General features: G+C 35.7%; 1 protein-coding gene across 1 annotated transcript; it reads right to left on the bottom strand.

Moving 5' to 3' along the window:
- Positions 1–5,532: 5,532 nt before the first annotated feature.
- LOC138333009 (hillarin-like) lies at positions 5,533–15,175 on the bottom strand. Its single transcript, XM_069281105.1, has 10 exons — positions 14,875–15,175; positions 14,339–14,422; positions 13,723–13,836; positions 11,739–11,962; positions 10,269–10,437; positions 9,002–9,970; positions 8,296–8,461; positions 7,801–8,081; positions 7,139–7,324; positions 5,533–6,655 (listed from the first exon to the last, which is right to left on the bottom strand). The coding sequence occupies exons 2-10, from the start codon at positions 14,393–14,395 to the stop codon at positions 6,476–6,478; spliced, it is 2,346 nt and encodes a 781-aa protein (XP_069137206.1). The 5' UTR covers positions 14,396–14,422; positions 14,875–15,175; the 3' UTR covers positions 5,533–6,475.
- Between the last annotated feature and the right edge of the window lie 160 nt (positions 15,176–15,335).

Raw genomic sequence — 15,335 nt, 5'->3', positions numbered from 1 at the left:
CAGTATTAAGTGTAGAAATAACAAGTAAGCTCCGGTTATAATGTATGAGGGACATCTAGCTAAGACCCCGGAGCACTTTGTTTATTATATACACTATATCCAATACCGGGACTTTGATTTGGGTAAAGTACAATGTTACTGTCGATTAGTCCCATCTTCCGTTCACTGTTACATCATATTTTGATGTAGTTTCTGTGACGTCATAAGCACAGGAAGTAGGGACTAATGGGCTGAAAATCATATTTAACCCATGTCGTTTTGGGATCTCGAAACCCTTGTATTTCAGTACCATACGTGCATGCTTTAAAGAGGGCTTGTTAATATTTCGGATGTGATTTCTAATCGGTAATAATGGTCTGGATATGTCCAGCATTCTTCCTTTCCCTACCATATTGAATTTGGAAATTGTAATTACAACTCGCATATTTCCAACGTTATCGAAATACATGTTCGCATGTCAGTTTTCAGTTGAATTTTAGGATATAATTTTGGCTGGAATTTGACCTAGATTTGATTATCACTTCCCCTAGGATGTTATTGTAATATTCTACACAAATCATGATTTTTGTAATGTACGTTGTCATTCTGCAACTTAGTTCTCTTTGTTTTAACTTCGTTTCAGGATTAAGCCACTTCCAAACTACATCGCACCGTATGTCAGTGAGGATACACCGGTGTGATACGCACGCATATGTCCAAGTTGCAAAAGATTTATTTTTAAATCATTTTTGAATGATTCTTGTTTGAATGATTTTTTATTTGAATACAAACCGACTTATGAAGCCTGAAGTCCAATCTGATGATCAACAGGCAACATCCCCACGTGATCATATCGTGTGCAATGTATTTCTATGTGTATGTAGAATAGTACACGCAGCTTATTTATTTATAGTTGTTTCTCAATCAAATATATCATTGAATGTATATTATTTAGACACTAACCAGCCCATGACTATATTAAATGTGGATCTTTACCAGGTATGTAAAGTACTTAATTTAATTCTTCATTTAAGCTTTAGCACTTCAGAAAGTTATGATTCTTAAAAATTATTAAATAATCCTGATATCATTTTTGGGTTTACAGATGTTCATAGAGTTCCGTGTAGCCTAGAGATTGACAGACAATTATTTAAGACAAAAAGAGTTTGTTGTTAAAATATTTTGAACTACCCTGTATTGAAACCATTGTAGCTTTGTGTTGTTAGTAACCTTGAAAGGATTGTTATATATTTTGTCCCAATTTAATTCAATTTCATCAAATATATACTCCCATTTTCTTCTACCAGGTGAAATAAAATCACCATTCATGGCCATAATCTTATAAAAATATTTTGTCCCTTTTAGGCTATTTATAAAACACAGTAAATTATTAGGAATAATTGGATAAAATACTTCGTGATTTTCAAAATTTAGCCTACTTAGAAATGTTTTAACAGATGAAATAAGACCTTGAAATTGAAGAAAATTTGTATTGATGTTATATCTTTCTGTAAATTCTTGAAAAGTATAGAAGGAGCATGTTACATAATCTTTTATCAAATCATTGATTATTGTCACTCCTTTATCATACCAGGACTTATAAAACACTACTTCTCCTCCAACAATAATAGATTTATTATACCAGATTGGCCTTGTCAACACACCCGTTAGATTGTCCACATTTCCCTTACTTCCATTTATATCATTAAAATTTTCCCATGCTTTGAAAACATCTTTCCAGAATTTATTATTACATTTCTTTCGACATTTCTCAATATATACATTACCACATGTTGACAGCATTTTAAAATCTGTGTGCGAGTTAAAAATAATTTGCCACTTGCATGTTTTTTTCAGTAAGCGGCTTATCCAACCAAGTTTCAAAGAATCAACAAACAATTTTATATTCATCATTTTCAATCCGCCTTTGCTATAATCTTGTGTTATGATATCCCTCTTTATTTTGTCTACTTTGCTGTTCCATAAAAAGTTAAAAAGAATTGAGTTGAGCTCTTGAAAAAAAGTTTCACTAGGGTTTGGTAAAGGAGGTAAATAAATGGTTAAATTGAGGTATAAACAAAGACTTAATTAGGGTTATTCTTCCAATGGGTGTAAGTATTCTTATATTCCATGTCTTTATTAATGCCTTTAATTTTATCAGTTTCTTATCAAAATTTAATTTGGGAATCTCATGTAGATTCACACTGAACTCAATTCCTAACAAATTAAATTTAGTTTTTCCCCTCTGTAAATTTAGTTCCGGTAGCAAGGCCTCTATACTGTAAGTCTTGCTCCCAATCCAAATGACCTGTGTTTTATCAACATTTAGTTTTAAACCAGAGATTCTTGCAAAAGTTTTTAATTCATTAATAGATTCTTGAAGCGATAATTCTGCACCATTTAGTATATAAGCGTAGTGTCATCAGCATACTGAGAAATTAGGATAGGCAAATTACCTACTTCAATTCCTTTAATATTTTTATTGTTTCTTAATCTGATACCTAGCACTTCAACACATAAGATGAAAATATATGGGGCGATTGGGTCCCCTTGACGGCAGCCCCTTTTAATTTGAAGAAACGGTGACAGGTTACCCCCCTGATTTACAGTTGCCGTAATGTTAGTATTAAACAACTTTATTCATTTTTGAATATCTGGACCAAAATTGAAATATCTAAGGACTTCATCTATAAATTTCCAAGACACAGAATCAAAGGCTTTTTCAAAATCTAACATAAGTAACATACCTGGAATATATTTTTCATCAGCAAATTGCATTATATCATACACTAATCTTGTATTTTCACCAATGTAACGACCCGAAAGAAATCCTGTTTGATCCTCACAAATTAACTTATCTAACACGTTTTTAATTCTATTTGCAATACATCCTGAAGCTATTTATTTTAACAACAAACTCTTTTTTATATAAAGTAGGATTAGTTAATAATCCAATATGTAATCTCTGTAATCTTGAAAATGAGAATATTGTTCATATTTTATGGGAATGCAGGGAGACTCAGAGATTTTTGCAAATTATAGAGACACTTTTAGATGCTTTGTATATCCCATTTCAATATAATAAGCCAAGTTTTCTTTTTGGTATGTGTCTGAATGATAGACCTTCTCCAACAAATAGACTAGATAATGAAATTTTAATCATAGTAAAATTTTACATATATAAAACAAGATGTCTACATAAAGCTTTAAATCCACATGCACTTATTAATTTAATTCATGAGCATTATACTACTCAAATACATATTGCTCGCAGCAATGGTGAAACTGCATATCAGAAATGTAAAAATGAATGGAGGAAATGGGAAAAAACTCGTGAAATTATAAGCACATTGATTTCCTGTATTTTTTTTTTTTTTTTTTTTTTTTTTTTTATGAATATATACTTATACCGGTACATATTATTACATAACTGTAATATATAAGGGCAGGCATAGTCATAATCTTGATTATTATTGATCTTTTTATTCTATTTTATCTAAGTATTCTTAAAATTCTAACACATACGTCTTAACAATTCCAAGCGAAGCTCATGTTCACCGAGCATAAATGCCATATTAATGGAAAAATATCAAAGGTTTTTTTTTTTGTTTTTGTTTTTTGTCTCTAGCCCAGTCTCTTTCCCCTTTATCTCTGTTCTCTTCCTTTCTTTCCCAATATATTGTTTACTACTAGTCTTTATTTCTCTTTTCCTTTTCTTGCTTCTTCTAATGTGTATGTATGTGTGTAAAGATGAGTATGTAAGTGAGGACTTTTCTCGTTTGTGAGAAAAATAGAATACGTGTATGTGCGAGTAGGTGCGTGTATGTGGTGCAAGTGGTATGAATGTTGTGTGATGCCTTTATTTATACCAACAGCTCAATTATGTTTAGTTAATTAATTAGGATCATTAATATTACTAAGGAAGATTTGAAAGGACTTATGATAATGATGAGTGATTATGAAAATGAGGATGAGTTATATATGATGATGCTGATGAATGATAATGATGATATGAATGATTAGGATTATGAATGATAAGGATGATGAATGATAATGATGATGAGAGGATAATAAAAATGATGAGGATGATGATGAATGATTACAGCATTGATGATGGGTGGCCATGATGATGAGGATGAGTGATGAAATTGATGAATTACTGTAAAAATTATGAGTAAATGTAAATGATGAAAGGATTTGATTGGTGAAAGTGAGGATGAATGGCTATGACTAATATGAGAATGATAATTTTGAGTGTGTTGATGAGGATCAATTGTGACTGATGAGGATGAACCTTTAAATGTGAATGAAAATCTGGTGAGAATGATAATGATGATAAGAAATAATGTGCATAATTAGAAGGAATATCATTATGATAAGCTATATAATTTAAAAATAATTAATTAAACTGTTTTTGTCTGTATATATTACTGCTGTTGGAAAAAATAAAACAATTACAAAAAAAAAAAAAAAAAAAAAAAAAAAAAAAAAAAAATTATTTAAGACAAAATGATAAATCAATTCTACCAACCATTTTAACGAATAGAAGATTATAACAGAAAAGGGAAACTGTAATTTCAATGTGACATTTTACAGTAAAATCTACAAATATTTAAGTTCATATTTGTAAACCAACTGGTATCATTGTGTATATTGTAGCAACATCAATATTCCCATATCTTATATTATCAGTGAATCAGTTTTGCATTACTTCAACCATTATAGCCTCATTGTCCATCGAAATTTGAGTACATTAGTATTAAAATATAATGCAGAACATACACACGTACTTAAGTTCTGAGATTATCCAAAATAGATCAAGGTTTGATTGTTATCAGCAACACATTAATATCCTGCTTGTGTTGAACGTGTAATTCAAGGCGTAGCGCAAAAAAATATAAATACTCTGGTATGCAATGTAGACTGTGGTACTATTGAATAATCGCTCATGCGTGACGACATTTTACGTATCGCGTTACCACGAACCAAACAACCTTACTAATGCCATGTTCATGGAGTCTCTAGTTTAAGTGTACTATCTAATATCTACCCAAAGGTATGACATAGTCGTCATTCAGATATAAACAGTAAATTGTTATTTCTATTGATCTAGAATAACCACAGGCAGGTGCCTTGTGTTCTGTTACGTCACGGTGTATTACTAAATTGACCCACTCGTCCTTCAGTTGTTTTTAAATATTTATCAAATTATGAATGCAACAGCCAAATTATTTTCCAACTTTAATTGACAATTTGGTGATTTAATCGTTTTCTGCAATCCATTGTTAATGTTTTAAATCCCGACAAAAGTAATCCATGTGATCCATATTGATTGGGAGTTTGCATCAGTTAATCTTATGGTGAATAGCTTAAATAATCACTTGATCAGAGAAATTTCCATTTGCAGTAAAACCTGTGATTAATTTTTTTGTGAAACGGGCCAGTTGGAAAATTCTGCAAATGTTTATCAAGTTTGATTGACAAGAAATTATGTTATTTTGATTTTGCCGTTGCCGTAGTGGTGCCTTTGTTATTATACAATAAGAGCCAATGTCATTTTTCAATATTTATTCAACGGTTGTAAATACATAGGATACATATAATACATTGATTCATCAAGTAACATAATATCAGGATTTGTTGTCTTAAAGATGTCGAGATGTCCTCAACACCAAATGAAGCTATGTTGATGATCTATTCTTAAAGATTATTTAAAGATTACTATGAAAACAATTACCATTCACTATATGTCATTCTATTCTGCCATTTCGTACGAAAGGGATGGTCTTCTTTTGTCAATCGATATTCAGAGTAACGTCATTTTCTGAAGGAATCATTAGTAAGAAAACCATTTTTCATTATTGGTTTTCTGCAATGACTTCGCTATATGCATTGTGCATGTGTTTAGGCAGACTGTGGTATACATTCTTCTTGTCCATTGTGATAGCGGGCTCCATGTTTAGTTTATAGTCGCAGAGTACCAAAGACACCGACCAGTGGGGAAATATTTACAAAGACTTCCCAATGGGGTAGACGCCTAACCTTACACACGAGGCGGCATCACGGAAAAAAAGGAATGTCACGTACTAATTGACGACCATATCTGTTCATAACATAATGAGTTATTCATAGAACCAATGGGTATTAAGCGGATAGAGATGTTAAAGAAGCTCCGGCAGACAAACTTCTCCAATGTACATTGTGAGTTCAAATAAATCAGAGCATCTTCTATAGTAACTCAACATCACAGACCATTGTTTTCGCTAATAAGTACCAGATGTTGCATATCTATATGTATTTACATGTATAGACAATTATAAATTGCGCAAATATAGCGAATGAATTAATATTTAAAAAATGTTAATTTGTAGCTAGCTTAAATGGTTTTGATAAGATATTTGATCTCGTTTCAATAGCCGTATACATGTATCCATAACTAGATAATGTCCATGTACATCCCACTATATCATTGGAAAGGTGTGGCCAGGTCCCGATATTAAGCCCGTCTTCCTGCTACTGTTGGTAAATGTTCCCGCCTCATGCGCTTCAGATGTGAATTCTCCATCGGAATGAAAGCTTTTCGGAAAGTATCGAGACTCTTTCTTGTATTTGAACTATCCTTTGTTACCGAATCTCGCGGTGTTGGATCTCTCTTTTCCTTACAAATGTTTTGCACCTGAAATAGAAAATAAAATATACAGTGTATATACAAATCATGCATCATCGCCATAACAAAGGGAAATTCAAAATGCATGGAATGCATTAACATCAATAGTTCGCTTAAAACTGTTTAATCAAACAGACACAAAATTGGAGCGATTAAAACCAAAAAGTAAATGGAAAGATGCAAAATATTAATAATTAAAAAATATGGAGTTTTGGAAATAAAATCGGATTGGTTACTACTAGATGCCAGATGTAGAATTACAAACATTCTTCTTGCTTGCTGTACCTGTGTGTGGTAGATCTATTCTAATCAAAGTATTATATTGCATTGAATGTAAGAAATAATCAAGTTCAAGCGTTTTTTACTATGTTTTTGTGAAAGGTTATACAAATGTATGTCATTACAACATATAAACAGCATCAATTAATTCATCGTGAAAATCATAAAATGATGATGAGAGTGACTTTATTAGTGCGGTGATGGTCTGCGTACCCAGACGTATAAAGCAGCTGTCCCTGGACTAGCCTCCCTCACCGCACGGAGATCATATGGCTTTAGGACGTCCTCTGCTTCCTTCACACTCGACATGGCGACGTCATCAGGATCCAGACTGGCTATTTTCTTCTGTAGACTGTCCTTGCCGCTCTGCGCCATCAGAACTTGGATATACCCCCACTCCTGTTCAAAGTTAAAAGGACAAAATAGCAACAGTGATAGATTTGGTTACAACTTATCTGTTCAGGACATGGATTGGTTTGGTTTGATTAATTTTGCGTTCTATTAACAGCCATGGTCATGTAAAGATGTGCCAGGTTTGACGGTCGAGAAAAACCGAAGTACCCAGAGAAAAAACCCCGACCAGCGCTCAGTACTCGGCAACTTCCCCAAATGGAAATCGAACTCGCAACCCGGAGAATCGAGACATCTTAACCACCGCAGACTCTCTGAATATTAAACGTTTATTTTGCATTTTTATCTTGCTGCTTATATTGCTTCTGCTGTTGCTTCTGATGTGGTGTATCGTTGATAATGATGATGATGATGATGATGATGATGATGATGATGATGATGATGATGATGATGATGATGGTGATGATGATGATGATGATGATGATGATGATGATGATGATGATGATGGATGGATGGATTTTTACCTGTAAATACTCTATTGGCTCCCCAAACATCAGATATACCGCCGTAAGTACATCTTGTATAACAGGTTTGGGGCTCCTGTAACTACGAATCTCGTAGATGACTTTGGATTCCAACTTTTCTATTGGATGAAGATAGCCGGCCAGTCTCTGAAGCCGACACATATAGTCCTCAGCCTTCTGTATTTCTGGCTGCAGCTCCGCTTCAAACTTTGAACTCCTAGCCTGATGTATACTCTCTTTTAGGACAAACATGTTTCGTCTTTTCAACGTGTCCAGCAAGCCTGACAAAAGAACAGTACACTTCAAACAACAAATAAAGCGTATCAAGCATTGCTAAAGCCATCAATGAACGCATAACGTACATGTCTTTTGAAACATATAGTCTGGTTATTTAAGCAGTAAGATAGTACTATCGATACAATAAGATGTACAATCAGTTAGCCACATCTGACAGATCTGTAATACACAACCAAAAACTTTGGAATGTCCTGCTACCTCTCCTCAGCTTGAAGTAGTGGAGTTTCTGGTTTGCCCGATCAACTTCTCCCCTGTCCTCAACATTGTGAAGCTGGAAGTCCTCTAGCGCTGCCCACAGCTCATCATATGTGCCGGATTCTGTCGTCTGCTCTAGTCGCTCTCTCAACACTCTCTTAGGGTACCTCTGTAACACATAAAGTTACATTGTAATGCTATAATCTAATTCAGATGCTCTTCCAATACCTCGTTGTTTTATACTGGTCCACCGCTTGCATTTTAGACGCAAATGAAACCATATTGTAAATGAATAATGTTCGATATCGACTTTACTTTAAAATCGTTTATTCTGATCAAACTAATCCGTAAATGGCTTGCATTACCACGATTTTGTCAATTTGTTTAAGAATGACATCAGATAAAGAGTCTTGTACGTTTCAAAGTGCTATAAGCGATGTTTGTGTGGATGCAAGACTGAGAATCATTCCCGAGTCCTTACATGACACCAATACAATAGTATGCATAATTTTATATGAAAGTTACATACACAACGATTATTTGTTTCAATCTTGATTATAATCATTAGACTTTTCAAATGAAGAAAGTCAACGCATAATTTTTAAATGAAAGTTAAATATAAAACGGTTAGTTTTTTAATCTTGCTTAAAATCATTCGACTTTGCCAATAAAGAAAGGCAACACTAGTATCAAATGAACTTTCACTAACCTCTGTCTCTGTCGACGCTTGGTTGCTACAGAGGACCAGGTAGTTGCAGACGTTTTCATAATCCTCTAAAGATCCGTCCTCTCTTTTAGCATAAACAAGCAGAGCATATTGTCCTTCGGCAGGAACAGACAGTGTGACAGAAAGTATACCGTTCTCCGCGTAATGGCTGACGTGATCTTCCAGGTGATCCTGTGTGACAATGTCGTGATGAAGTTCCACTTTAAACTGGTAGTCGTCCAGCGTTTCAAACTTTATAGTGATAACGTCCTCTGGATTGATGTAGATATGACCTCCTCTATGACTTAGTGTTTTCATGCCAAGCTTTGATAGGTACGGTGTCGGTCCCCAGCCTAACGACGGAGCAATTGGAAGAGGGTCGAGTTGTCCTGGAAAAGGAACATTCCCAGATATCAACTTAAACTGACACATCACGGGCATGTCAGCAAAGTCGTCCACATTGTCTAACAAGTCCCCGAGAACATCAAATTGGTAGATACCCGGAACAGGAAGCACGATATCAAAGAATACGTGATTGTTCTTCGTAGTCTGATAAACATATCGTTCTAACAGGGGAGGGAACTCTGTCGGAAACGATGGACTTACTTCCAACTCCTCGTCATCGTCATAAATATCCTTTTCAGTGTTATTTTTTACCCCTGCGAATCCGTTCACACAAGAATCAGCTTCAATCACTCTCAGACCCCTCAAAACGAAACTAACAGCAAGATTCTGTCCTACTTGCCGAGGGGCTGATATTTCTATGAACACTTTGCCAGTTTTTTTCCGAATTCGGCCCGTTTTAGGGTTCACTATCCGTATTCCATTGCTTAGCATTTCTGGAGAACAGAATGGTTGATTGAGGAATTCGTGAGCTGTTAATGGCGTATGCAGTAGCTGCCATTCGGGAATGTCAGGTAAACATGTAAAAATGAACTCGTCCGGTTCCGTCAGGAAGAAGTGGTTTTTTACCTGTAAATAATGTAACCGTTTAGATCACAGAGGATAAACCTTTTAAATATGGAAAGTTAATAGAAATCATCATTAAATTAATTAATTAATAATCAGTCCCTTCCCTGTGTTACACATATTCTTTGTTCATTTTACTATCTTCAAGTTTTGACCTACCGTGTAATTTTAGTCAATAGCATCGCGATATCGCATACAATGTACATGCTTTCCATTATGTGGCTTTTGTTCAAGTTCTTCATATCTGGACGTAAGAAGGTCCTAAGGTAGGATATATTGTGGTTTGTTTGCAGGAACTGACCTTGACACTAGGGTCTCTCGCTCTCGTCACGTGAACATGCCTCCAGCTACCCTGTAGATAAACTGCTGCCCACTTATCCTTCATGTCGTCTGTAACTGCTGCCTCTATCTGGCAAGCTGATTCCGTCCGCGTCACTCCGTGCAACATCACACACGGTATATCACAATGGCTACCAAGACAATAATGATATGTGTAATGGTCAATATTTACGATTTGACATGTTTGATCATAGAATGCGGCAATTCAACAGAAAAGATATTAGTTTAGTTAACTAGGCTTAACATCCTACTAACAGCTGAGGTCACTCAAGGACAACCTTCCATTGTATTCCTGTTTTTGGAGGCTGCATTATATTCTTGTTGTGTCTCTTTGCAATAGTGATACTCTGTCCTTTTTATAGCGTTATCTTACTGAAGCATACCGACAAAGACACACTCCACCTGGTCACATTATAGTGACAACACCCCACACTTTTATGCCTAACGCTAAACAGGAGTAGAACCTACCACTGGTATAGACTATGGTGTGCTTCGGCCAGACGTTTGGTTTATCAGATTAACGTCCTATTAACAGCCAGAGTCATTTAAGGGTGACTACCGTGTGCACAATGCGTTGCGGTGTGTGAACGTCTGTTTATCTTGAGATACTTGCGGTATATTCGTGTTTGGAAATTTCGCCATAATTAAAGTGTTATATCACTAAAGCATGCCGCCGAAGGCACCGAACGAGCACACCCCAGCCGGTCACATTCCAAGCAGACTTTTATAGATTAGGGTGTGTATCGACAAGGGGACAGACCGTAGAGCCTTCCACACAGGAGAGAACGCTCAACCGAAGACCAAAGAAGGTGAGGCGGTATCACGGAGACGTTAGAAACAAACGTCCTTAAATTAGTCCCCTTTTGCGATCATGCAATAAGGAAAATAGGTAAAATTCTAACGCCCTACCTGCAGCACTCCCATATTCTGTATGTCAACATTGAGCTAACTTGATTTTGCCAGTACTGCATATGTATCGTTTATGAGTTTTGCATATTGATAAGGGCGCAGCCCTTCGAAGTGCGAAGCACTTCTAAGGTAGCGCATACATGAGAATAAAGAAAAAACACAATCTTCAAAATTCAGTCCTACACACTGACAGCTTCAGTTTGCGGCCGCCATTTTTTGTGTCCACTGTAAAAAATCTCATCAGTGTGAATACGATGCTTGAAGTCAGTTATAACATTATATAACTAAGCGATTTGCAAACACGCTTTTAAGATCCAAAAAACGAACGTTAATAAAAGTTTCTTTCATCACCTACGATATTTCCATAAATTGAACCTATACTTTATGCTTAATCTGCGGCGCCCTTTAAGGCCTTGTCTATCTATATTTCGGATTTGATTACCTACGATTATCACCATGCTATATTTGAAACAGTATTATCATAAGAAGTCTATCTATAGAAGTGTTGAAGTGTCAGTCTTACCGACACAGAAGCGTGAAGAATGACGTCATGTCACCTTTCCTGTCGTTGACCATCCGGAGATACCCCATAGGCGTGTTGGAGCCCCCTTGACTGGTCACTAGCTCTGACGTCATACTGCCTAGCCAGATATATATAGACCAAACCTTCTCTACGTCATCTTGGGCTGCCCGAGTCAGCTGGTTCAGAAACTCGTCATAGCTCTCCGCCATCGCATCAACTGGAACCTGTAAGTATCGACTCGTGTGAAAATATACGAGGGATAACATACAATGTACGGATTACGGATTACCAGTTAAGCATCTAGATAAAAAAACCGTAATATTAGTCCAAACCTTCAATAACAGTTATGTAGAAAAAAAGAACGTCTGGACATGCATGATTTTGGTTAAAGAACGTCTGGACATGCATGATTTTGGTTAAAGAACGTCTGGACATGCATGATTTTGGTTAAAGAACGTCTGGACATGCATATTTTTGGTTAAAGAACGTCTGGACATGCATATTTTTGGTTAAAGAACGTCTGGACATGCATATTTTTGGTTAAAGAACGTCTGGACATGCATGATTTTGGATAAAGAACGTCTGGACATGCATATTTTTTGGTTAAAGAACGTCTGGACATGCATATTTTTGGTTAAAGAACGTCTGGACATGCATGATTTTGGTTAAAGAACGTCTGGACATGCATGATTTTGGTTAAAGAACGTCTGGACATGCATATTTTTGGTTAAAGAACGTCTGGACATGCATATTTTTGGTTAAAGAACGTCTGGACATGCATATATTTGGTTAAAGAACGTCTGGACATGCATGATTTTGGTTAAAGAACGTCTGGACATGCATATTTTTGGTTAAAGAACGTCTGGACATGCATATTTTTTGGTTAAAGAACGTCTGGACATGCATATTTTTGGTTAAAGAACGTCTGGACATGCATATTTTTGGTTAAAGAACGTCTGGACATGCATATTTTTGGTTAAAGAACGTCTGGACATGCATATATTTGGTTAAAGAACGTCTGGACATGCATATTTTTGGTTAAAGAACGTCTGGACATGCATATTTTTTGGTTAAAGAACGTCTGGACATGCATGATTTTTGGTTAAAGAACGTCTGGACATGCATATTTTTGGTTAAAGAACGTCTGGACATGCATATTTTTTGGTTAAAGAACGTCTGGACATGCATATTTTTGGTTAAAGAACGTCTGGACATGCATATTTTTGGTTAAAGAACGTCTGGACATGCATGATTTTTCGTTAAAGAACGTCTGGACATGCATATTTTTGGTTAAAGAACGTCTGGACATGCATATTTGGTTACAAGAACGTCACATGCATTTTTTGGTTAAAGAACGTCTGGACATGCATATTTTTGGTTAAAGAACGTCTGGACATGCATATTTTTGGTTAAAGAACGTCTGGACATGCATATTTTTGGTTAAAGAACGTCTGGACATGCATATTTTTGGTTAAAGAACGTCTGGACATGCATATTTTTGGTTAAAGAATGTCTGGACATGCATATTTTTGGTTAAAGAACGTCTGGACATGCATATTTTTGGTTAAAGAACGTCTGGACATGCATGATTTTGGTTAAAGAACGTCTGGACATGCATATTTTTGGTTAAAGAACGTTGGACATGCATATTTTTGGTTAAAGAACGTCTGGACATGCATATTTTTGGTTAAAGAACGTCTGGACATGCATATTTTTGGTTAAAGAACGTCTGGACATGCATATTTTTGGTTAAAGAACGTCTGGACATGCATGATTTTGGTTTATACTGCTTGATATGTCCTAATAACAACAAGTGGTACGTTGGTAGTGCCAAAATATACTAATAAAATAACACTGAATAACATCATTAAAACAAACGTTCCGGAAGGATAAGTGGTTACTGCTTCGAGTCGGGTGACTATTTATATTTAGAAATTCAGTACACGTCGGGTACTGATTGATACACTGATGTTAATGTATTTACCATTAAGGCCGTCCTGGATACCCTTTTGAGGCGTTCTGGTTTGACGACATCCCTCCTGTGTGATGAAGGAACCTTTGGGGGAGGGTACTCACTCAGAACGGACGGGACCTTTTTCTGTCAAACAGAAACAATCAGAAAGACATTTAAAACAAAAGGTAAGATATTTCAGTCCTAACTTAAGTAAATGAAAGCGAATGGAGTCATCTTTTGTGGGTAGGCATTGTCTGCTTGGCCGATATCTATTCACCCTCTGAAACCCAGTGCCTTAACTGTACTACGCTCCGTTTCTGATTACGAATTATGGCAATCGTGTTTAGCTTCAGTTAATTTGATTGTATCTATCATCTGTTCCACATCTAGATATTAGGTAGCCTTAAGTGGTAAGATATCAGTCAAATTTCCACCACTCGACCATCATGGTCCGAACAAAGTTACGACATGACAACTGTAAAATGTCTATGTGAATATTGTCCTACCCAATGACCAATTACTTAAAATAATGACGTGTATAATTACTTTCTTCGTCTTTTCACCACTTGTTCAATTAAGTATTATGGACGAACGAACATTTCGCCAACATTCTAACAGATTTCCACTTAAGTATTCATACACTTACATAGTCCTGTGTGGATGGCCTAGCCTTGACCTTGGGTTTGGACTTCCCAGATCCCATATTGTCCTTGTGTCTCTTGTCTGGTTACTGGAGAAAAAGATATTGTTTTACGATGTAAAGTCATAATAATCATGAGTTCAATCAGTTTGCTTAAAATGGTCTTGAATGTTTACCTTGGATAGAAATCAAAATTGCTGTTTTGATAATATGTACATTGTATATTGAGTCATAAACATCTGACTTTGATAGGCACTATTACGTAACTGTTTACAACCCCATATTTAAGGTTATATAAACTTTAGAAAATAAATGACATTTTAAAGTAACAAGGGGTATGTTCAAACGATTTTCCTATTTAATCAAGTCAGTTTAAATACAACATGTATAGTAAATATTGCTTATCAATCAATTGAAATTGTAGAAATAACCTAATATCATTCAAAATGGAAAAATGGAAAAATCACCAGCACAACAGAATGTTTATACCAAAATTGTACAATTTATTTGCAAAATAAAATGTGTATAAAGAAGAAACTCACCTTTTTCATTATTTATAGTTACTGGAAGTTTCCTCGGTCCACACCCGTAGCTGCAGTGATACCTGTGTTCATTGTTAATCACAGTTTCACCTGTGTAGCTGTGGTTTACGTGTTAAAACGCCGTCTCTGTACCTGTCAGGAACTACTTAAGATGTGACGCCGCGGATTTAACTCATAACAGTACAGAATGTCCTCTTTGTTCACCAGAGTTATGAAAATTAAATAAACCTTGTCTTTTATTATTCTGCGAGACAGAAATTAGTATGTGTAGTGAAGAGATAAGGGTTGTTAGGGGCCCTGGATGTCTGTGTAACGTTACAGATAGGCAGTGGGATATACGGACGGGGTATACGTAAACGAAAAGCAACTCTCAATGTTATCATTACACAAATACTCGATAATAACGCGACGTCTACTGCGCATGTCAGCGAAAGCTAAGCGATTGATTCAATTTAATCTCG

Source organism: Argopecten irradians, chromosome 10 (genome assembly GCF_041381155.1).
Source record: "Argopecten irradians isolate NY chromosome 10, Ai_NY, whole genome shotgun sequence".
Classification (NCBI taxonomy): Eukaryota; Metazoa; Mollusca; class Bivalvia; order Pectinida; family Pectinidae; genus Argopecten; species Argopecten irradians.
This window is presented reverse-complemented; position numbering and strand designations above follow the sequence as displayed.

Coding starts and splice junctions, on each gene's coding strand:
- LOC138333009 (XM_069281105.1), bottom strand. CDS start 14,395: ATGGGATCTGGGAAGTCCAAACCCAAGGTCAAGGCTAGGCCATCCACA. Junction 13,837..14,338: donor GGCCATCCACACAGGACTAT/GTAAGTGTATGA, acceptor TCTGTTTGACAG/AAAAAGGTCCCGTCCGTTCT. Junction 9,971..10,268: donor CGAGAGACCCTAGTGTCAAG/GTCAGTTCCTGC, acceptor CATTATTTACAG/GTAAAAAACCACTTCTTCCT.